Source organism: Dendronephthya gigantea, unplaced genomic scaffold, assembly GCF_004324835.1.
Source record: "Dendronephthya gigantea isolate DGI-Jeju-01 unplaced genomic scaffold, DenGig_1.0 000058F, whole genome shotgun sequence".
Classification (NCBI taxonomy): Eukaryota; Metazoa; Cnidaria; class Anthozoa; order Malacalcyonacea; family Nephtheidae; genus Dendronephthya; species Dendronephthya gigantea.
The window spans coordinates 825486-851534 of record NW_021163068.1 but is presented as its reverse complement, the minus strand read 5'-3'; the positions used below and the strand labels follow the sequence as shown (position 1 = coordinate 851534).

Below are 26049 nucleotides of genomic sequence, written 5' to 3'. Positions count from 1 at the left end.
CTTGGCTTCACTCTTTAATGAGGGAAAGTCAGAGAGCTAGAGTTCCAGTCTTATTTCATTGAGTTCACTGGTTGACACACTTGATCAGACATCTAATGAGCTCATTGGGTCTTTTACAAATCCGGTCTCTCCGAAGGCACAGAACAATCTCGTTGACAACTATTTAATGGAGCCAGAATGTTCGCCGACTTTCTGAGTCACCCAAGAATTTTACGAAAACGAGTCCTGCTATTGAGGAAAAAGTTGCGAAATTGGTAAATGGTCTTGTAGGCGAGAAGTTGTCAAAGACTGACGACTGACGTCATTAAATAATACCGGCAGGCAGATAATTTGCGCGCTTCTGTTAGTAGCTCCGAGATGTAATAAAGCAGTTTGGCATCCATGCTGAAATGTCAAAGGTTGGTTATACTGATATGCGCTGATTCAAGCAGCCATGCATGAAGGTCATGCATGAGAGCACAAAACCAGCTACCATGCTCTAATTCTCGCATCATCTGATAATGCGGAATTTAATCAGAAGCGCCAATATTTCTTACGTCCGCATCTTAATGGTTGAATGCACTATTGGTCGAGGTATTATAATACAACGTGTTTGTATTTTAACTTACAGATGATATTTTATGAGTAAAAATTAGGTATATTAATTATTGATTTTTTACCTCGTCGTCAAGTAAAGTGTTTGGAAATTAGTGGCAATCTCCCATCCGGCCACCATGCCGAAATTTACTACCCATTTTAAAATTTACTATACGAGTTATATAGGGCTAAATTACCTTTGCATCATTACGTTATAGCTAATTTATGTTATTTTCCACCCCCTATCTTTAGAAAATTTGTTGTATTCACGTATGCTGAGTATTATGTGATGAGCAAGTTTACTTAAAAAGTGCTTGACATGCAGTTCTGGGAAATCGTTACCGTGAATTCTATCGTATTACCGTGACTAGTTATTTTAGAGTTTGATAAGTGTTGTCTGCATCTCTTGCCTTATCTAAAGTAGCATAACTTGAGTATCCATCGTTTACGGCGCCTTTCGGTGACTGGTAGCGGTTTTGCGGCACAATTTTAAGATCAACCTCTTCGTAAATTTGATCTGCATTTGTATCTTGAACACCGGTACTCGATCCAGCATTTCTGTTACCTAACCATCGTCGACGATAATACACCACAGCAGATGCAACACAAAGTACAACAATAAATACAGCCACGACAATGATGAAAGGAATATACCATTTAGCTCCGCCCCTCGACCCTTTGGATGGTGTTTTTTCTGAAAATAAAAGCCGCATTATTGTGATTTTAATATAATTAAGGTAGCGTTTAGAGAATTGTGCTGTATATTAGCCATTTTCCAATCGACCAGAGTACTAGGTCTATTTGCGAACTGCAAAGCATTTATATGGACTGCAAGTTAGGCTTAACCAATCGGTGGTCATAATTATTTATAGCCCTCCTTGCATTTTTACGAAGAATTATTTCGTGTTTTTCTCATAATATCATAATTTGACCTAACTTGTTTACCGTAATTAAAATCAACCTCAATTGATTTCTCATCCGTGAGAGTGTAGCTTCTTCCAACACATATGTATGTTCCATTATCTGTTTCATTGACATTACTGAGAGTCAACACGTTTTGTTCCTGTTCTGTGTCACCAAACTGGACGCCATCTTTATACCATGTCACATTGGCTGGAGGTTTTCCACCTTTTCCTTTACACAAGCATGTTATATCATCACCAAGATTTACTACGATGAAACTGGAACAATTGACTGTTACATTTGGTCTCTCTGAAATGTTAGGCAATAGAAATAAGGTTTTAAATGACACGTTTTTAGACTCGAAGAGACATCGAGTAAACACGTTAAGCCCATGATCATGAATATCATATAAATTCATAAGCTTAATTATTGGGGATTGAATCATTTCGAAACTTTCTTTAATTTTTTATAGTACGAATGCGTATAAATCGCGATTCTTTGAAATTTATTTGCTATTTGGAAGTTTCTCAGGTTTTGGCAAAAGTAGACAATATTTTATTAACAAAGCTTGCCAACCTCGCCACGAGAACGAAACTATTTATGGGCAGCCTAAGGTGCATACTTATGTTTCAGTTCTGCCCGACGATTGAAACTGCATCTACATGCGACCAAGAAAAGTATCGGATAGAACTGAATACATGAATATCAGACATCTAATTATTGCAGTGTTTAAATAATCACCTGTCGGAGAACATTCTACTCCAGCGTCTCGATCATGAGAACACCAAGTACTTCTAACACCCCAACCATCATGTGAACAACTTTCAATATTTCGTTCTTCCCCAGTACAATCAACGTTGTTTAACCATATTGGTCCAGAGCCAGGAATAACCTCACTCCTCTGAAGAGTCCTCACAACGTTGTGGTAACCAAGCTGACGACATACAACCCTGGCATCTTGCAAACCCCATCCATTGTCACAGATTGTTCCCCATTGCCCGTTGTAGAATACCTCAACACGACCAGTGCCATCTTCGCTCAGTGGTCCTTGGAGCCTGAGTGACACAGTTATAGCTGTAAAGGTGTGAAATAATTTATAAACGAATAAATATCTTGGTGATACATTGTTCTGCCTCTGCAAACCAAACGCAAACTTATACACTATTGTGCATGCTTATTATTTTTATATAAAGATTGGCAGATAAGTCTTATTAAAGTATTGGCGCTTGATTTCTTATGCTCATTTCTTTAGTTATACGAACGTAGCTAACTAAATTAGGTCCAATTTTGTTTCAAATTAAATATGACATCTTTTATTCCAGCGCATAAGATTTGTAGGACTTCCTTGGAATCTCTTGAGCGCAAGAAAAGGAAATCAAAAGATGTAATTTTAATCAGAAGATGTAAAACACAGGAGATGCGTATCGAATCACCATTAGGCATATTTTCAGGTTGTACCCAACCTCGTTCCCAGGGGCTTTTGGGACTTACTCCAACCCAGAATCAAAGTAAAAAGCCCTGGAAACGAGGTTAAGGTTGTACCAAGAAACCTCAGTAAGGCTATTGAGATCACGCGTTATATAATAATTATATATAACGTTGCAATGTAGCATTTGGAGTTTGAATGTCTAAGCACCTATTAGGACAAACAGGCGTATAAATGTTTTACTTTTACAGAAGCTATTTTATGCATGATGACAGTAAAATTTGTTTCTACCCACAAATGCATTAATTTATTAAGAATATTTACTATTTACAAATATGGACAGTAATATCTAAATTTACTGCTGAAGCACAATGACCTTCGACATGTCCCCTATTTTGCAAAATATAGCATTATTCATTTTTTTAGTATTTAACATTGTATAAGTTCTATTTTCAGTAACACATCAACTCGATATTCTCAAGACAGATTTATGGTAATTTCAGGCGTTTTCAAAATTGCTTTAAGAGAAAACTAATGATAGGCTTACCAATTTCCTTTTATCAAAGTTTTACTTACAACGTACTAATAAAATTTTATAAGCAAAATGTCATAAACAACATGCAAAGTTTTTATCGCCATCAGATAATTTTCTGTGTCAAATAAATTAATCTGATATTCTATACTACATTTAGTTGAAATAATTTTACCTACCAGTCAAAGAACATTGCACTCCGGCGTCTTGATTATGGTGGCAAGAATGAACTCCCCAACCATTATGAAAACAACTTGCAATATTTTGTTCGCCCCCAGTGCACGAGACGTCCGTCAACCATATTTTTCCTGAGCCAGAAGGAACGCTGTTCCTTTCAAGAGTCCTGGCAGAATCAGGATAACCAAGCTGACGGCAAGCAACCCTAGCATCTCTCAAATCCCATCCAGAATCACAGATTGTTCCCCATTGTCCATTGTAGAATATTTCAACACGACCAATACCATCTTTACTTGATGGCCCTTGTAACCTGATTGGCGCAGTTATAACTGTAAAAAAGATGTAAAGCGTGTGAACACTAAATACGTTTTCTTAGACAGTAATGGGTTACTGCCAATTTAGTTGACAATAGTTTCTTACTTAAAATTCGCTAACAATAAAGAATATCTAATAGAAAATTTTAGATCATTTTTAGCAGAGCTTTCGTAATTTCACTAATGCAGAAAATAGCAGAACTTTCATTTCTTGATTTCTAATCTAACGGTATTTCAAATCAATATTTTCTACTTTTAAGGATCTCAGACAACAACTTTATCTCCATATATTGATCGGTCAACAGATCGAAAAGTATTTTAGTGATGTTGCCATAGACCTATTAAAGGAAGAGCAACATATCTGTAGCGAGTTACACAACGAGTTTTCTTCTGTCAAAATAAGTCCAAAAATATTTGTTTATTTCTGGGTTTTGATTGAAAGAAACATCGCTTTTGCAGCTTCTGAGAGTCCAGCTGAGAAATGAAAGTAAGCATGCATGATTTTGAGAACCTCGCCACAGGCTTCATAATTGCTCTTTTTCGAATAGGTCTATGGTTGTTCTTTTCACCGGTAAAGGAGAAGCATGGAGGAGGGGGGGGGGGGTTAGTGCGGATAGTTTATTAACTCCGAGGTTTTATTGACGTACAGTGATACAGCGATTGCATACAGCATGAAAATAAGTTTTTATAGTAAATTTTATCAATTAACATTGTGAAAGTGTCTGCAAAGTGTTATGTAACAATTTTGCGAGCCTTGAATGAAACCTGAACGCACCATTAAAGTATTTGGCAATTTAACACTTGCATGCACTGACGTAGAGGGGATGCGGAAGATCATTAAGGTGCTTTCCTATTTTAGGTAAAAACGGCCAGACCGGTTTTTCAGTACACACAAAATACTGATATTTTGAAGTTAGTTTCTTATAACTCTCCATTTGAGTATATCTTTATTTACATCTTCCTAGCACAGGAAAAGAAGTTTCATCACCATATTCCTAACAAATCTTGTATTTCAATACAAAATATGACCTTTTAGCCGCCAAAAGGAAATCGCCCTTAGTAGAGCAAATATTCGTTTATTTAGCGTCTTGCACCTGATTGTTCCTTCGTTCTGTCAATTAACATGAAGATATGACCTTTCTGAATACGTATGTGCCAAGTTTGAAGCCTGAACTAGAAAGAAAACTTGAAGAAATCTTGATGGATAAAAAACCTTTTTTAGCCTAACAAAAGAAGCATGCCTAAATGCTATTTTTTTGTAGAAATGTTGTCACACGGAATCCCAAATTGTTCTGTCGTGGTTCGTGAACGGTGGACGGTGCATGAACGGTCGACGCTCGACCGTTTTTTTAGTTTTGCGCATGCCCGACTAACGACTAGTAATCAACAACGTTCTGATTGGCTAGGACGGAAAGTTTGCATTTCAATGAGAACGTCGACGTCAGCATTCAGCAAATAAAACTGCATGTCACTTCGTAAACTTTGGGCAAATAAAATTATCTGCAATTCATAAAGACAACAGATACTCGCGTGACCTAGCTACGACAGTGAAGTTGGTGTACAGTCCGTACTATAAAGATTGAATCTGTGTATTTCTCAAGAAAAATCCGAATATTTGACAGGCTTGTACGTCGCTATACTTTAAATGAATATCAGAAAGATTTTATGTCCAGACATTCGAAACAACTAGGTTGCAGAATTGAAATCGGTTAAGTCTATTTAAAGATTAACTACCAAAAAATGAAATTCCAATCCCAAGTTTGAAATTTCTCTTACAATCAAAGTGCGCAAAAATCCTGAACATGCCCTCTTAATAACATATATTTTCCAACTATAATTATTTAAAGAGAAGTGTTTGATATGTTTTGGCACACGTAATGCGCCGAATAATCTCGTTTGAGGTAATATGAATGACGCATTTTATTAAGTACCGACCTGTTGTAGAACATTCCACTCCGACGTCGTTATTATGAGAGCAATAATGATCTCCCCACGGTTGATGTGAACAACTTGTTATATTTTGCTCTTTCCCAGTGCAAGTTATCTGACTCAACCATATCTGTCCGGAACCTGGAGGAAATTCGTTCCTTTGAAGAGTTTTAACAGCGTCAAGATACCCAAGTTGACGACATACAACCGTAGCATCTCTCATACTCCAGCTATAACCACAGATTGTCCCCCAATATCCATGATAGAGTACTTCAACACGACCAGCTCCTTTTTCACTTACTGGGCCTTGTAACCTTAGCAACACAGGGGTAGTTGAAAAATCTAAAAGGAATGAATGACTATAATTTCAAAAATCCAATGATTATATGAAGTAAAGCCTAAAAGGATAGCTTTTTAATATATTTTTTATTTCCATAGTATAAATTTTAGAGAATAAATAGAAAAACAAAAGTAAAAAGACGACAAGCTGTTTTAAATAAAATGGAACTGCGAGCCCTCTGTAAAACTTCAAACTAACTCTGAACTGCAGCCTCGTACTCTATATTTACTGAATATTAAGCCAACTCTAATTTCAACTTGAATTTCAGAAATTTTTAAGCTGAGATTTTCCTTTCCGTAAATTGCCATTCCAGTTTGGGATTGATCAAGTAGTAGCATTGCGGAAAGACCGAAATATTCGACAATCTTTACCTGTTCTACTACATTCGACTCCGACGTCTTTTGAATGTTGGCAATAATAAGATGTAACACCCCAACCACTATGAGAACACCTTGCTATATCACGCTCTGAACCTGTACAATCAACAGATTGTAACCATACTTGGCCAGAACCAGAAGGAAACTGTCCACTACGAAGCTCCCTAGCAACATCTTTAAAACCAAGTTGACGACATAAAACCCTAGCATCTTTCATATCCCATCCATTATCACAAATTGTTCCCCATGTTCCATTGTAGAATATCTCAACTCGACCAGTGCCGTCTTCACTTAATGGCCCTTGTAACCTGGGCGACACAGTTATAACTAAAATATTATTATAAGTGAAATATTATTTACGCCAGTTATGGTCAGAAAGCTCAATTTAGATTTAGAATGGTATGCTGTTTCTATAATTTTTCAATATTTTCCATAAATTCAATATACGTGCTATGATGACGTTTGGGATGCGTATTTTTGCAGTGCTAAACAATGAACGTTGATTTTATTTCAATTTTTTTCCTTAATAAGTATAATTCAAAAAGCTCCATTCAGCAGTTCGCATTTTAACTCAAAAAGAATTTCGGTATATTCCATTCTTCGAATTGAAGTTGATCTCGTACAGCTAAAGACATTACCTGACCGTGAACATTCTACTCCGGCGTCTTGATAATGAGAGCAAGAAGTCTTCCCCCAATTGTTATTTGGGCAGCTTGTAATATTCTGTTCTTTCCCAGTGCAAGCGACGTAAGCTAGCCATATTTGTGCAGAACCAGAGGGGACCAGATTTCTTGGAAGAGTCCTAACAGTATCCGGAAAACCAAGTTGACGACATACAACCTTAGCATCATTTATGTCCCATCCATAATCGCAGATTGTCCCCCAATATCCATTATAGAATACTTCAACACGACCTATACCATTTTTACTCAATGGTCCTTGCAGCCTGACCGCCACAGGTGTAGTTGAAATATCTAAGAAAATTATATAATTATATATAGTATAATTATATATACTACTCATTATATTTCAACTCTATGTAATGAACAGTCGACGTTGGCTGCTTTTTTGTTATGCGCATGCCAAAATTTTTACGAGTAAAGACTCGTACTGAACGCAAAAGGAGAAAAATTGGTATTTCAGGCGAGAACGTTAGCAAACTGTCATGATTTTACTACGAGAATGTAATAAATATTTTAAGTCTTTAAACATATTTTTTAAGATTATCATTAGTTAATAAAAATCATATTTTAGAGATTTGTAAATACCTCGCGTATAGAGTATTACGAACATTTAGTTAAGTGTCCCATACCCCACCTTGAAAACTTCATAACATGTCACGAGAAAAGGGCTGATTTATAAAACCTGGAAGCGGAACAGCTTCAAAAAAAACAATGTTAGAATGCTGCTGTTGCATGAATCTCCTATATCGTCTTTTAAGTATATTCAAATATCGATTTCCATTTGGCTGTATCATTTTATACTTTATTTCAAGAAGCTATGGATTAAAACGAGTCTCTATTGGTCGTGTTCAAGCTATCAATACAAAAGCCTAGCACAGATGAAATTTGCACGGGTACCCATTTTAGGCGAGCTGATAACCGAGTGAAGGGAAACGGAGCTTTAGTCTGTTTGGTATACGGTTTTGGGACCAAATGATGCCCTAAATATAAGGCTGGAACAGACGAACTGATGACTGGGATGCAACCGCATAATAACTTTCAAAAAATGTACGTTTTGTTAAATACAGCAACTGCATGTTCATATTCTATTTCAAGAAATTATGTCCTAATAATATTGTCATTTTCTAACATTCATATGACGACTTTCTGTATCATGAATTTCAAATACCGACCTGTTGTAGAACATTCCACTCCGACGTCATAATAATGAGAGCAATAATTATCTCCCCAAGGACTATGAGAACAACTAGTTATATTCTGTTCTTCGCCAGTACAATCTACGAAATTTAACCATATCTGTCCAGAACCTGAAGCAACTTCGTTCCTTCGAAGAGTTCTAACAGCATCGAGATAGCCAAGTTGACGACATAGAACCCTAGCGTCCCTTATATCCCAGCCGTTCTCGCAGATTGTTCCCCAAATTCCATGAAAGAATACTTCAACACGTCCAGTACCATTAGAACTTTGTGGTCCCTGCAACCTGACTAACACGGGCGTAGCTGAAAAATCTATGAAAAGAATACAGTATAATGAAAATACGGCTAAAAATATATAGCCTATATAAACTCGCTTGAAAAAGAACGGCGAAATAGTATTGTCGAAAATTATGCTTGCGAGTGGCGAGAAAAGATACATACAGATTTTACTTTTCAGGAAAATCTTTTCAATAAAAAATCTTGTTGTCTGCTTAAGACGTGGAACTTTTCATGCGCCGAATCGAATGCAAATGAACTTAAACAAAGATTTTAGCTGATTAACATCAGGTTCGGCACATGAAATATTCGACGTATGAGACGGGCCTAATTTTAGCATGCGCCAAGCTAGGGTACTAATTCCACTGGGAGATTTGAATTAGCATACGCGTATGACGTATGCCATGAGGCATGCATGGGCCTTGTTCACGCTACACTCAATATATTGTCAACGCACGACTAAAATATAGGTTCCCGGCCGTATTAATTTCGATTGTGCTCGGGTTTTTTAGTAGTAGCCGGCACTCTAATAAAATTGGGCACAGGTACCAATTTAGCCGTGCATGCATGCCAAGAGATCGAGTGTATACTGTCTATAGCTCCGTAATATATGTCATGCACAAGTTCAAGGCAAATGAGACTGCAGTAGTGTAATCAGAAAATTAAATTTGATCTTATAAACCTAAAATTTCGAATAAAGTTAAATTTAAATTTTGTTTCTTTTAAGTTGCGTATTTACCTCAGTTAAGTGCTATTTTAAAAATTTTGTTTTATTAATTTTTTTTCCATTATTCTAAAAAATTGTCTAAATGGGAAATGGTCTATTTCTCGTATTTATAAATATATATTTTGTATTCTTAAGCACCTAGGTATATTTTTGTTCATGGGAATTTATCCCAGAGCCGGTGCGGAACACCGTGCGAGGGTACTAATTCCGCCCGGAGATTATGATTAAACCCGGGTATATATTGTGACAGAACATAGCGGAATCCAAAGTTGTTCAAATTCTATGTTATGGATCTTTGATGGGCTTGTGAGTTATGCGCATGCACGAAATTCAAGTGAGTGGAAACCGTTAATCAGCAACTAACTGATTGGCTAAGTCAGAAATTTGTATTTAAATATAAATAACGCGTGAGCAATTTAATTGGACTGAAATTCTCTATCTTTTTTCCTCAAACAGTTTTTAAAAGTTACACCAATTAAAAAAAGAAACGATTTATACTCAATAAATATAGCTTTCAAATGTGTTAAAACTGTACGTGTCTAGACTAAATTACAGCTGTTTAAGGATGCAGTTTATTAATTTATATATGAGCTTGATACATAGTTTTCATAGTTATAGTTAAACTTTGAAAGGCTAAATATCATCCCTATAGCTTTAAAAACGGTTTTTGAAAGCGTAAATTTGTATTTTAATGTAAACTGTGACTTCAAAATCAAAGCTGAAGTCTTAAATATTGAAATTTTAACAGTTACTTAAGCTGGTAGGGTCTAGTATAAAACGCCTGTAGAAAACAGGTGACATCAACTTCAATGTTATCACTATATTTTGCAGCAAATGGTAAAAATATTAGCAGCGTGGCAGCGTCTTCAAACAAATTCGCGCATCACTGTTGTGGTATAATAATATATCTGCCTAAAATAGAGAAAAAAGAACCTCTCGATGCTTCTATCCTTCGTCAGGAGAGTAATCATATGTATACATATATAGAAATACATGCATGCAGCAACCCCTCGCTATTTCAAACCAAGTACACAATTTCCTGAGTTAACCTGACCTAAACTTATATTATGAAATGACACAAAACTCAAATCAGTCTTATTATATTTTAGCGAGCATATTATAGCTAATGTTTCCATCATTCAATACAAAAATATTCAAAAGCTAGTGTAAACATTGCCCGTTCAATTTTGCTGCATTATACCATGCCAGCAATTAAGTAACGGTTTAAAATCGAAGTTTCAAACGATTAAAACAGTACAAAATTTTCACAGACAAAGAAAAAACTTCAAATGTTATTTTATTCTGTATTTTGCAGTCGACTCCGGCGGCTAAAAGTTTTATACTTTATAAATATAGTGTGTATTTTTTATACCAAAATTCAAATTACACTTTCAAAAACACTTTTTGAAGTTAAAGCAAAGGTGTAATAGCCTTTCACAGGTTTATGCGTTTGCATAAAAAGCTGAAAATTTAACAAATAAACGGCATACAAAGCTGAAAAGTATAGAAATACGGCTCATTCTTATCGCGAAACAAATATGAAATAAACAAAGTAAACACGTACCCTTTGTCTTTGAGAACATTTATAAGTTTGCAGATTATGAATTATTCCTGTTACACGGCTTTGTCTTGACCGTATCCACGTTCATCTTTGCTAACTGTCATGCTTCATATATCTTGTTTCTTCTCGTTTTACTTTCTTTGCACAAGTTTATGAAACGCTTAGCTTTTACAAAAATGTTTACGAAATGACAGTTAATATAAATTGCTCATTGAAATACAAACTTTCTGTCTTAGCCAATCAGAACGTTCGTTGATTACCAGACGTCACTCGCGCATGCGCATAACTTACAAAACCACCCAACGTCGACCGTCCATGACAAAGAATTTGGACAACTTTGGAGTCGCCTATGTTCTACCGAGTTCCGGGTGTAATTCCTAATCTCCGAGCGGAATTAGTACCCTCGTAGGCGCTCCGCGCCCGCTCGGGGATAAAGGGTTGGTATCACTGCATACAAGTGTTAGTATAGAAAGTTAGTAGCTATGTATAAAGTACTGATTTATAGAGTTAATATTATATCGAAGTATCGAGAATTTCTTTGTGTCTTTTAGGCTGTTCGTATACCACATTAGATGCGATGTCACTTCAAGTATTGTTATATGCAAGAAAAACATCGTGATATGGAGTGAAAAACATTCTGGAAAACAAATAGCGAGTTGTTTAAACAGCTTTGGAGGAAATCACTGAAAGGTATACCTTCTGTGGAACATTCAACACCGGCGTCCCTGTAGTAATAGCAAAGATAGTGAATATGCCACCATGGCCGATTATTGTGAGGACAGCTTAGAATACTCTGCTCTTCCCCAGTACATGCGACGCCAGATAACCATGTTCTTCCAAAACGAGGAGGTGTCTCCCAACCTTTGAGGGCCCTAACAGCATCTGGATAACCAAATTGACGACATACAACCCTGGCATCTGTTATATCCCATCCACGATCGCAAATTGTTCCCCAAATTCCATTTAAGAATACTTCAACACGACCAGTACCATTTGAACTTAATGGTCCTTGCAACCTTACCAATACAGCTGTAAGATATTGAAAGATTTTCTTACTCAGCTCTGTATCATATATAAAGTCCCACACACATTTAAACACATGTGTTGATCATTTTAAATATAAATATATATAGAAAAAATATTTATAACTGGAAATCTTGCATTGCCAACTATTACATTCTATTGCGTGTCTCGGATTGCATATGGAAATTAGCTTGAAAATTGCCAGCTCATTAGTAAATGAGGAGAAAATGAAAAGATTTTACTTGCTTTAAGGAGAGAGTTATTCTTCGAATTTCTTAATTCTTCATATTTTGGGTATGTTTCAAAAAGTATTTATAATTTGGTACACGATTTTGGCTAAGGCTAATCGTTAGTAGATTTTCAGTGAAAATTTATGTTGAGATGAGAATTAATGTTCCTGTAGATTTCAGTGTTTATAGCATACCCGTCTACAGTGCTTACGCTGGAAGAACCATATCCTCAAAAGGAAAGCTAAATTAAATTCATTAGCACCTAATTTTTAAAGAAGGCCATATAGATCTTCATATCAGCAACACGGCCCTATTTTGGCAAACGTAAAGAGGAACGCTTATTTTATGAATTCACCATTGTTATTTCTACAATTATGCTATATAAGTTTATATTGCAAGGTAGTTTCTGTTCATTGGTGCATCCACTATTTAACAGCAACGTTTATCGCGGTCTCATTGACCAAAATAGTTGGCGATGATTCAAGATCTAGATACTGTCCTTCGTATTCGTAATGTAAATGTTTCAGTATATACCTCGTATATACCTATATATTACTCGTTAAATAAGAACGATACAGTAATATAAACAAAGATCAAAGATGAATAAATATAATATTCACATGTACCAAATAGTGTTCTTCTTCGTCCATTCTCCGTCGATATTTTTCGTGTCAAAAATAAAAGTGTAAGCTTGTTTTTGTTCAAAAATATGAGAGTTGGACCGTTACCACGGCAACGGTCTAATACTGGGGGATTCCAGACCGGCAAAGAACCAATCAGCGCACGCCATTTTAGTCACGAGACCGCGTGCCATATAATAAATAGTATATAATTATGACACTTTATACCTTTCGAAATACATTCTACTCCGGCGTCTTGATAATGGGAACAAGAATGATCCCCCCAACCATCATGAGAACAGCTTGTTAAATTTTGTTCATCACCAGTACAAACTATGTTCGCCAGCCATATCTGACCAGAACCAGAAGGAAACGAGTATCTTTGAAGTGTCCTTACATGTACATTATCAGGATCATAACCAAGTTGACGACAAACAACCCTAGCATCTCTCATATCCCATCCATAATCGCAAATTGTTCCCCAATATCCATGATAGAATACTTCAACACGACCTGTACCATTTGCACTGTGAGGTCCTTGTAATCTTAGTTTCACGGACTTGATATCAGCTGGGTAATCTTTAAAAAAAGTTGTGTCAGTCTGTTTTTGAAACTGGGCTGGGCCATATGTAATAAGTTTCATCTAATTTTGAAAATAGCCCAGGCCGTAACTATACATTTGATGTAGTTTAATTGGGGGGAGTGTATGTGGGCATATGAACAATAGCGTAGAAAACGAATCAGTCGATCATGAGACGAATAATTATATGAATATGAATTCAATTGAGTTTCTAAAAACATTATGCAAGACATGCACATTAGCAATTAGTCAAAAACAGAGATACAGATAACAACATGCAGTAGCATAGCAAAGCTAGCCTGACCATCATTACCAGAAATTTAGGACATTAATTATCATAATGCCAGGATTTCGCAATCAAATATGGCTGCCTTGTCATAATAGAAATATATAAGACACGAGATAAAATTTGAAATTAAAGCAACTTCTATCTTACATATTGCAGTTGAGAGCTTCGATTTAAGACGGTCTGAAACTCAGTACTTTTATGAAAATTTTTTTATATATCCATTTTTACATTATTATATATACATGCAATATAATGGTTAGTTGCTGAAATGACATTACTGGGGAACCTCTTAAAGGTATTATAGAAATATGAAAAAAAAATTATAAAAATGCTGAGTTTCTTCCCTTCTTAAATCGAAGTCCGCAACTGCTATATGTAAGACCGAAGTTGTTTTAATTTCAAATTTTGTCTCGTGCCTTATACAGGGTGTATCAAAAAAAATGTCCCAAATGTAAAAATTCCGTTTTTCAGGATATTTTGCAGAATTTGGCAAATTTTTGTGTTCCTAGAGATAGTTAAGACTTATCTGGTATACCTAGGCCAAGTTTGGTTTTTCAGTAACAAAATTATGTTACCGGGGGGGTGGTTCCTTTCCACTGATATTGAGAGGGCTTGCGCGCGATGTGAAGCTGAAATTGAGATATTATTTAGCTGTCTAAAAGTAGGAAAGCTTTTTAATAAACTGTCAAAGTTTCAGGAGAAATAATGCAAATTGGGAGCAACACGCGACCCCTAAATGTGACAAATATTTCATTGCGCGCAGTGGATTAAATGCATCGTTGATTTTAGCGTGACCGATCTCATACAAGGTGGGCAAATGAATAAATTAAAGCGAAAAACTGAACACAAAAACAAAGCGATTTATTCGTGATGTTAATCCTCAGCATGTCCACCATGTCATTCTAAGCAAATTGCGGCTTGTCTGAGCATACTAAACACTGAACAGCGAACCATTTGTCTGTCCATTCGCCTAGATTTGCCGGTAGTAGCGTAGGCGATTTGCAAGAAAGAATTTCGAACGAAATGGATAATTTGAGGCAGGACAGACAAATGTGGTTCGCCGTTCAGTGTTTACCATGCTCAGACGAGCCGCAGTTTGCTTAAAAAGAAATGGTAGAAATGTTGAGGATTAACATCAAGAATAAAAATCTTGTTATCAAACCGCTTCGTCTTCTTGTTCAGTTTCTCACTTATTACTCACTAATTTCTCACTAATTTATTCATTTGCACAGCCTTGCACGAGATCGGTCACGCTAAAATCAACCATGCATTTAATCCACTGCGCGCAATGAAATATTTGTCACTTTTAGGGGTCGCGCGTTGCTCCCAGTTTGCATTATTTTTCCTGAAACTTTGACAGCTTATTAAAAAGCTTTCCTACTTTTAGACAGCTAAATAATATCTCAATTTCAGCTTCATATTTTCGCGCGCAAGCCATCTCAATATCAGTGGAAAGGAACCACCCCCCCGGTAACATAATTTTGTAAATGAAAAACCAAACTTGGCCTAGGTATACCAGATAAGTCTTAACTATCTCTAGGGACACAAAAAATTGCCAAATTCTGCAAAGTATCCTGAAAAACGGAAATTTTACATTTGGGACATTTTTTTTGATACACCCTGTATAATTCTGTTATAACAATGCAACCATCTTTGGTTGCGAAATGCTGGCATTATGAACTTTCATGGTAATTAATGTACTGAATTTCTGGTTATGTTTATTTTCTAAGAATATTTAAAAAAAAAGATAACATTTAACTCTCGTCTGTTCAGCTATAGAGACACGGTACGAAGTCATTTGCCATAAGAACAAAAACGTCTCATCGCAAATAACGTAATACCGCGTGTCTTTAACTGAACGGACAACGGTTAAATGTTATCTATTTGTTTTATATTAATAGAATCGAAAAGCTCCTAAATTAAACGTTCAAATATTTTTTTTCTCTCCAAGACACGTACGAAAATGTAATTGGCTGACAAAATAAGCAAGCGATGATTGACAAAATTCGTTAAAATTTTCTGTGACGTTTTCCGTGCGTCTGTCCTCTTTAAGATCATGGTTCTCGACCAATGAAATTGGTTGGATTCTTTTAAGCCTAAAACGTTATATTATATAAATTAATTGGGGTATCAGGGAGATTAGGACATCCATACCGGTTTTGGAACATTTCACTCCAGCGTCTTGATAATGAGAGCAATAATCAACTCCCCAAGGGCTGTGTGTACAACTTGCGATATTTTGTTCCTCCCCCTTACAAGCGACATAAGCTAACCATATTTGTCCAGAGCCAGAAGGAAAAGTGTATCTTTGAAGTGGTCTGAAAGCATCTCTGTACCCCAGTTGACGACAGGCTACCCTAGCATCCCTCAAATCCCATCCATCATCACAGATTGTTCCCCAATAGCCGTTGTAAAATACTTCAACACGACCAGTACCATTTTCACTTAATGGGCCTTGTAATCTTAGTCTCACAGGTATAGGTGAGAAATCTTAAAAGAACATCGTCGCGCGATTAACGTTTGTATTATTGTCTCTTTCCATATCATGTGATATCATCCCAGATAAAGTCAATGAGACAATGACACGTTCGTATTATAGAGGGTCATAATTTATGGACAAATTTTTTCGAATATTGAGTCTAGACTTTTGGATGGTCTGCACTAGTCGACAGTGATTTAGGGCCTGTTTACATGGAGCAAGTTATCCCGGCTAGGCCAGGTGACAACTACATAAAAATCATAATAAAAGACAAATCAGTTTATGCCATTGATGTGATTCGCCTTCGCTCTATGTAAATAGGCCCTTCGTTGTCGTATTAGTACGGCTTTATTCAAGACGCGCGGTCGACAAAAAGAAGTGAATATCCTTGTTCTCAGCGCAATTTAAAGTGAAATTTGAAGTCGGTTATAAATACAATATGTCTGAAATGAAGTTCATCGGGAACTCAGTCATACCTGTTGTAGTACATTCAACTCCAGCGTCTTCACTATGAGAGCAATATTGAACTCCCCAACCTCTGTGATGACAACTTGTTATATTTTGTTCCTTTCCATTGCAATCGACATAACCCAGCCATATCCGTCCAGAACCAGAAGGAACCTGCCCACCATGAAGTGCCCTAGCAGCATCTTTATAACCAAGTTGACGACATACAACCTGAGCATCTCTTATGTCCCACCGATTATCACAAATCGTTCCCCATTCATTATTGTAGAATACTTCCACACGACCAGTACCATTAGCACTTATCGGTCCTTGCAATCTTATCAATACCTCTTGAAGGTAATGAAAATAGTATTTCAATTACAATAATAAAGAGTTATTTTCGCCAGGAGACAAGTGTTTTGTCCGTTTTAGGCAGTAATATTAAATATATATATATATACACCCATTTGCAAAAACGTTGGCCGCAGATAGATAGATAGATAGATACTCCAAGTCTAATTAGAATTACATATGATTATATTTGCATGGGATTTCAATTATATTACACAACATATGCATTTCTAATTAGATTTCGAGTATCTATCTATTATCTATCTATCTATCTATTAATATATATATATATATATATATATATATATATATATATATATATATGATCTAGGAAAGGTTGCCTCAAAGCCTGTCTCATGATGACGAATATGCCACCATTTTTGGGGTACTTTCCCTCAAAACCGCAAGCATGAGACCTCATAACGGCATATGATCAGAACTGACAGATAATAGTTATATCGTTATATCATATTCTTATGCATTTACTATAGGGAGATTGACGTAAAAACTATAATTATGTCACTGATATCTGTTTCTATCCTGCTGCAGAGATTTAAGATGGCAGCATGCAAGGTTGTTTTGACAACCAAAATCTCGGTTAAATTTTTTTTCCACAAAACGATGTTTTCAGTTCACAGTTTATGGTTGAAATTGGTATTGAAAACTTAGATTAAAAACGTCAGTAGCAGAATAACCAACAACATTTTCGCGTGCCATTTAAATTGTAAACTTTTTTACAGGATGGGCCCAAAAGGCCGAGCTACTTTTTTTATAGACGCACCTTCACACTGTATAGTATAATAAAGTGAAGGGCAATTTTGTTATGTAATGCCACCATGATAAGTTTACCTGTGCTTGAACACTCCACTCCGGCGTCTTGAGAATGAGAGCAATAATTAACTCCCCAACCATTATGAGAGCAACCTCTAATATTATTTTCCTTTCCATTACATGCGACGTGGGCTAACCATATCTGTCTAGAGCTAGATGGATCAGATGGGACCAGGTTTCGGTAAAGCGTTCTGGCATGTACAAGATTTAAATCATAACCAAGTTCACGACAAACAACCCTAGCATCTCTGATATCCCATCCATAATCGCAAATTGTTCCCCAATATCCATGATAGAGAATTTCAACACGGCCGATACCATTCCCGCTTAATGGTCCTTGTAAACGCACTCGGATAGGGTTAGTGTCGAAACCTAAAAGGAATTTCGGATGCCATACGAGAAATAATGGGCTAGTCATTAATTAATTCCGTTGTAGCACAATAATATTATATAATAATATATTTCCCAATCACACTTAGTGGAGTACAGTATGTTATAAGGTTTCTTTAATTGATACGCGAGGTACGAGATCTTTACAATAGTTTTAACTAAAGTTCGCTAATGTTCTCTTCTTTCTCCGTTCTTCTCTTCTCTACTTCTCTATCTTCGTCGTTTTGCGTTCTTGTCTTTGGTCGTCTGTCCTGTAGGTTGAGCTTCTTAACGTTTCATAAGTTAATCTTTACTCCGCTAGTCCACTGAAGGTTCAGGTGCTGTGCACGCCCTTTTATAATGAGGGTTCAGTGACTCTTGCATACGTCATCAACCATAGTGGGCTGATCCTTATCCAGCCAATCAGCGTTGTACATGTAACCAGTGGGTTGGTCTTAGAAGCTCGTTCCAGCTCTCATATCTTGTTTATTTAAGGCGTTGTCGCACTAGTCGAGTTGGTCTTCTGCTCAATCGATCAATACTTAAAAATGTTCACAACTTAAAATATTCATCATCAACAACTAGTAAAATATACCAACAATACGTCTGTGAACAATATCTTTTAACTTAAACTATTTTCACTCTTATTTTATCGAATTGAACTTGTGATGACGTAATCTATTACATGCTTGACCGAGCAACATTTTTAACACAATTGATTGACATATGAACTTGAATGGCCTACAGCGCGCACACTTTTTTTAAAGAATGCGACCATTAAGATAAGTGACGACTTACGAATGTTTATCCAGGTATTAATTCTGAGAGGATTATATTTATTTTCACCTTATTACTTATTTAATCCCACGATATGTCATACATGAAAGGGAAAGGCGATTAATGGTTGCGAATGGGCCGAAATTATATTTACTCAGGCGTCTTGCGGCAAAAATTAATCACTAATCCCTGTCATGCTCTTGTTATTCCTATTTTTGCAGCTGTTTTTATACTATTTTTGTATGCATATAACTAAACATAATAAAGCCTTGCGTAACAATCCTCCTCACCTAGAATAAGCTGTCCCCAGCTTCGTGTGAGCTATAACGAACTTAAGTTAAATATATACCATACATATATGTGTCTACAATTTCCCAACTATTTTAATTTTCTTTTGAGCTCGGCGTGGCTATCACGGGCATATTACCAAATGCCTAATAACTGAGACTATACACATAGTACGTGTTGTTAAACTACGACAACACTACATACATAACTTAATTATGCCTATATGTACCTCAGGGGTAATCTACAATTTAGAATATTCCGTTTACTAAGCGTAGCACAATATAGACGAAAACAACTATTTACATGAAGGCAGGGGCGAAACTGCTTGCCTTCCTAAACGGATGACTCCTGGGACAAGTTGTTAGAAACGGATGGGCATCGGGGCAACCCACAGTCAACACATTCGTTCTGCATTGTCATGTCCTGTAACTCATATTGATCGTTGTTTATCTCAACGTCAACGTCACCTTGGTTAATGTCAGTTTGATCAACGTCAGCTGATGTATCAGATTTTTGAAAACAGTTCCGTTGTTTCAGTATGTATTGATAAAGGCAGAATACTGTCAAAAGTACGAGCGCACCCCAGAGTAGGGAACCACTTAAACCTCCCAAAACATCATGAAAGAGATCCACCTGCGCCACGGGCAGCGTGCTCAAATGCGCGACCGGATGAATCTATAACGTTTCTGTGGCTTGCCTAAGCTGGTAATGACTTTTTCATCGAGATTGCCAAGGCCCGTTAATCCGTCATGTAACGCTGATCCTACAGCCTTTATGATATGACTTCCACCGGAAGATATGCCTGATAGAGTAATACCGATTATTATTTTGCCTATTCCTAATGCGACGTTATTATCCTCGTCTGCTGCTCGAATGTTGTCTAGTTGTTCTATTGTTTCCTGAGTCTGCGCAAGAATATCAAGGAGCGAGAATGTTTCAAATGGCTCTGGAATATATCGTAGTAATCGTGGATTAAGATCGCCAAGTTTTAGTATGGAATTGGAGAAGGCCGGTAAATAAGTCTTGGTATAATTAGTTTTAAACGCAGTGCCATTGCGGTTGATATACCACAAAGTTCCTGAATGATCAGCAATATATGTGGCGTCCGGAATATTATCACATGGTATTGACTTAGAATGGCTATAAAGTCGACGTTCGGTAAGTGAGAGATACTGAATCTGATTGTTTGCATGAAGATAAACTGGAAACTTCGAATAACATGTACCGTTATAAGTCCGATTTAAAAATAAAGTGTAAGTTGGTTTCATTATAACATCGACTCAACAGATATGCATCTCCATTTGGGCTTATTGTGTGACCTTCTCTGCTAGAGAACCATCGGGAGCTACTGTGGGGGAAGTTTTCAATTGCCCACCTGTATATCCTAGACATTTGTTGGCGTTGGCGACATATGTTTCCCATGAACGAATCATATTTATACGTTCCTGTTCAGACAAGGCAGCTAAATGACTAACGAATAAGTTAACTTGTACGGAGAACACGCGTGCAAGACTTCTAGTAGCCTGACCAGCCATTTTAAGGTGCACATCCCTAACTTTTAATGACTTCAGTTTGTTTTCGAGTTGGGCTAGTGTGCCGTTACGATGTGCTAAATTAATAATATATCCGGTATCAAGAACCATAATTGTTTTTTCGCGGGTTTCTACAACTGTGCCGCTAATGCTCAGAGATGGAATGAGTATGTAATTATCAATGCGATGCGCTGTAAATTTACCAAGCGAATGATACAACCGGGTATCATGGTGCCTGAGTTTTTTCCAAACAATCGAACTTTTAGGTTTTTCGCGGGGTCGACAGTAATATCGAGAATAACGACAATGAGTATGTGTCAAGTGCTGTTGAATATACCTATCCTTTCCTGTAAGTCGTGCTAAATATTGAATCACTCGAAAATGAATATAAGTATTCGTCCTAGTTTTCAGCCACTTACAGCTATATGAATCAGGGGTATGAGTTCGCCATTCTCCATGTGAATGCTGTTTCAGTTTTCCATAGCGTGTCTTATGATGAATTACCGCTTTAATACATTCGCGATTAGAAACCGAAATTGTATGCAAGGTATGATGTCTGCTTTTGTGACCGAAAAAACTTCAGAACACGTCATCCGTAATCGTTGGGCAGTGCAATGAAAAATAGGCAAACTGGAGCTCCTTGGCGAATATTGCAAAACATCAGCTTCGAAATATTTAACTTTAGAATCACTTAGGTGCATATCATGTTCACAATGTGAATAATCGGTAAACTTATATAGTGCGGTATGGTATACGCGTGAACAGTCGTAAAGAGGTCCAAGATTAATGGGGTGAGCAGACCCTATTGTGATACATGTTACTAGTAATATCAATATTGCGACCAGATGATATACTGATCTGAAAATGCGTTGTGCTAACTTGGAATTCCGCTGCTGGTTCGATGTCAAGGTCAAGGAGTTGATAGAGGGTTGTTCTTGTGTTACCATATCAGATTCTGTCACCCACGAATTTTGTTCACTCGGAAAACCTAACCATTTTACTAGGTATTCTTTCTGACCCTTTCTTAAGCGTGTCTTTAAAACTTTTTCAATTTGGTATATTTCATCGTCATTAGAATGATCTGGCTGATTAGGCACATTTGAGGCATGCGTTTTCAACGTTATTTCTTGCGTTTCCTCGTCAGGGTGTGATTCAGTGTCGCTTGTGGTCTCAAAGCTGTCAAGTGGAATATCGTCTTCGCGCATACTAAAATCATCATCAACTAAGTCATTAGGAGGCTCAATTGGTCGCTCATTTGCGTCATAAAAGAGTTTCATACGATTGACATGTACTGGTGTCGCGATTAGGCGATTTGCTAAATTCCTCAACTTAAAGTTGACAGGTGATACTTTCTCCGCAATGCGATAAGGACCATGCCAACAATGTAACAATTTCTTTGACAAACCCTTTTGGGTCTTTGGGGTAAATACCCAGACTCGTTGTCCGATTCTATAGGTATCTGGTTTCGACTTTAAATCATAGCGGGCTTTCATTTGTTGTTGTGTTCGTTCTGTGTTTGCTTTAGCTAATCGCTGCGCTTCCTCTAACTGAGAGACGATACGGGCCCTGTGCTCCGCAATGGATGTCGAGAGCTTATCAGTTTGCGGCGGTAATATATTGACATCTATAGGTAAGCGTGGTTCGCGCCCATATAGGAGATAGAATGGGGAATCCCCAGTTGTCGCCTGTGGTGAGGTCCTATACGCGAACAATATTGATGGTAAAAACTCATCCCAGTCTTTTTGATTTGCCGACACATACATTGATAATGATTGTGAAATAATGCTATTAAATCGTTCGACAAGCCCGTCCGTTTGTGGATGATAGGCGGTTGTGTTCAGTTTCTTAATATCTAAGAGACCGCATACTTCACGGATTAACTTTGACAGAAAATTTTTACCTCTATCTGAAAGCAACGTTTTTGGCGCTCCATGTCGACAAAATATTTCATTCACAAGCAATTTAGCTATTACTGAGGCTTCAATTGTCGAAACTGCAAATGCCTCTGGCCAACGTGTAAGGTAATCTGAAAACACTACAACATATCGGTTGCCTGAATACGATTCCGGATATGGCCCTAAGCAATCCACAGCGACTCTATCAAACGCTCCGTCGACAGGAATTGGTAATAAAGGAGCCTTAATCCTATTTCGCGGTGTCTTACGCGTTTGACAATCAATACACGACCTTACCCAATGCTGTATGTCAGTGAACATACCGGACCAATAATAGTGCGTCCTAATTTTCTCGTACGTCTTTTCTAAGCCTAAATGTCCGCCTAGCGGGCTATCATGAAATGATTTTAATATTTCGAAACGCAAGGGAGTGGGTATGACTAGTTGAATTTTAGTATCGGGACGATTTCGCCCCGCCGGAGTCAACAAATGATGCAGTAAGCCATGTTCGTCTAATAGAAATTGGTCCGCTTGATGTAAAATAGTTCTGGAACTTTTCTCATCGCCTGGCAGTGTTTTTGTTTCTAGATATGTAATAAGTGGTGCCAAATCCGCATCTTTTCGTTGCATTTCATGAATTCGTGCTAGCTCAGTTGGGACAGGCTTTAAAGCAGCTAAGGTATCAGTGCTTGGATAAGCGCGTCGCGAAAGACCATCAGCATTGCCATTAGCTATGCCTGGGCGGTGTTTTATTTCAAAATCGAATTGCTGGATAAATAACGACCAACGCGCTAATCTTCCGGTGACATCTTTGACACTCATAAGCCATTTTAAAGCGTTATGATCTGTGTGAACCGTGAACTTATGCCCATACAAATACGGTTGGAATTTCTTTATACCGTCGATTACTGCCAACGCTTCTTTCTCTGTAGCGGAATACGAGAGCTCTGCCGAATTTAAACTGCGCCCTGCGTATGCAATGACAACTTCCCGGTGGTTTTGTATTTGTCCTAGAGTCATGCCTAATCCGTCTAAACTTGCATCCACATAAAGATCGAATGGTTTTGTGAAATCAGGGTAACACAGAATTGGAGCTGATATTAATGCCGTTTTTAAGATATCGAAAGCTAGTTGACAAGCATCGGTCCATTGGAATTTTACATTCTTATGGAGTAACTGCGTCAGTGGTTTGGCAATTTTTGAGAAGTCTTTCACAAAGCGACGATAATAATTAGCTAAGCCAAGAAAACTACGAATATCCTTAATCTTTTTTGGAACAGGAAAATCTTTTACTGCGCTGATTTTATCTGGGTCTGGCTGAATTCCTTCTCTCGAAACAATGTGGCCTAAGTATTTGACTTTAGAAAATGCAAAATGGCATTTAGTAGACTTAAGTTTAATGTTTGCTTGTCTTAGGCGCGAAAATACCAAATTCAAATGTTGTAGATGCTCTTGAAAGGAATGCGAGAATATAATTATGTCATCGATGTATATCAGACATATTTTCCAGTTTAGTCCGCGTAAAACGTTTTCCATCAACCGCTGGAACGTAGACGGGGCGTTACATAATCCAAAAGGCAGTACATTGAATTGGTATAGGCCATCATAAGTGGTGAATGCAGTTAATTCTTTGGACGATTCGTCCATTTCTACTTGCCAATAGCCAGAAAACAAATCTAAGGTGGTAAAGAATTGTGTTTGGCCTAATAAGTCCAATGATTCTTGAATGTGTGGTAAAGGATAAGAGTCCTTTTTTGTTACAGCATTCAGTTTCCTGTAATCAACACAAAAACGAGTTGAACCGTCTTTTTTCTTTACAAGCACTACTGGACTTGCCCATGGGCTGACTGAAGGTTCAATAATGTTGGCCTCAAGCATTGTCTGAATATGTTCGGTTATCGTATCACGTTGTGTTGGTGCAGTGCGATATGGTCTCTGTCGTATAGGTGGAGAACCATCAGTAAAAATTTGATGTCTAACAATGGAAGTTCTTCCTAAATCGTGTGTGCCTTGCGAAAAAATATCTGCATTATCTGATAAAAAGCCATGTAATGCATTCAATTGATCAGTCGTCAGGTCTGGTGAAATGTCAAATTCATCATCTGTTTGTTCAGCTAAAGAATTCTGCTCAGTGGATAAATCATGGTTATATGTTTGTTCTGCTGATAAAGACATAATATTGCTAATCTCACTTTGTTTAAAAAACGTGCCCAACGTAGTATACCTATAAATTTTAACCGGTTTTTCAGTAGGGTTTACCAACCGAAAGGGGACAAGACCTGATGGGGATACGTACACAAGCGCTGCGCGCCACAAATCATTAAATCGCTTCGGTAAATTTGAGTTAACCTCAATCAAACCCGTTATTTCAGTTATATAATTGTCCTTAAATGTTGCTGGGATGACACATTCTGAATTTGGAGGAATAACATGAGTATCAGCTGCATAAATGATATATCCTGAATTCTCATGAGGTTCAGTTTCTACATCTGCGAATGGTAATGGGTCTTTCGTTATTTCGACTGTTGGTTCGTGGTCGGTAGTCTCAATTTGACGCGTACTAGGTGTATTAAGCATAACAATATTGTCACGATCAATTTTGAAATACCCAGATTTAAAATCTATGATACAATCAAAGCGCTCAAGAAAATCCTTTCCTAAAATAGCGATGTAATGAAGCTTAGGTAAAACACATGTTTTTACCATATAACTAGTGTTGCCTATATGAAATTCCAGATTTACATCACCTAAAACCTGAACTATTTCACCACTCGCGGTCTGCGCTGTTTTACATTGCCCAGATGTTCCTAAAGCCAATCTCGAATTTTGTCGAATTTTCTCCCAGAAAGCTTGATTAATAACGGTAATAGCCGAACCCGTATCAATGAGAATATTAGTATCAATGCCTTCGATTTTTCCAGCCACAGTCAAATAATATGTTTTGCGAAGTTTCTGACAAATATATGTATTATTTGGATTTGGACGTTTCCGTGCAAAGAGAAAACAGGGTTCGTCGTGGTATGGATTAGAGGTATATGCAGCTTCTTGCTGTAATACATTCATCGGCGGTGGGGGTGGGGGAGGTGGTGGCAATGCTGGAAAGCGGGTAGGCCTTGCTGAATAAAGGTTTGATTTTGGGTGGTTTTGAAAGTTGTTTCTTACAGTTTGTCCCTGTGTGTAATGTTGCGGCTGAAATAATGAGCCTCTGGGCGCATTAAGATTTGTTCGGCCCTGTGAGAAATTTGGGCGGTTCAAATTTACAAAACATCGATTTGCAATATGCCCGACTCTATTACAACGATTACAAATTGGTCGCCCATC

The 26049-nt window shown here is 37.3% G+C and overlaps 1 protein-coding gene across 1 annotated transcript in view; it reads right to left on the bottom strand.

Moving 5' to 3' along the window:
• The window catches only part of LOC114529923 (deleted in malignant brain tumors 1 protein-like), a 61086-nt gene that overhangs the window by 21313 nt on the left and 13724 nt on the right, over positions 1-26049 (bottom strand). The window contains exons 4-12 of the mRNA XM_028551490.1: positions 17886-18239; positions 16715-17035; positions 15914-16249; positions 13119-13469; positions 11714-12046; positions 8430-8765; positions 7213-7548; positions 6569-6901; positions 5864-6199 (exon numbers count right to left, since the gene is read on the bottom strand). Of these exons, the coding sequence (XP_028407291.1) occupies positions 5864-6199; positions 6569-6901; positions 7213-7548; positions 8430-8765; positions 11714-12046; positions 13119-13469; positions 15914-16249; positions 16715-17035; positions 17886-18239 (3036 nt within the window). The remainder of the gene's footprint in view (positions 1-5863; positions 6200-6568; positions 6902-7212; positions 7549-8429; positions 8766-11713; positions 12047-13118; positions 13470-15913; positions 16250-16714; positions 17036-17885; positions 18240-26049) is intronic.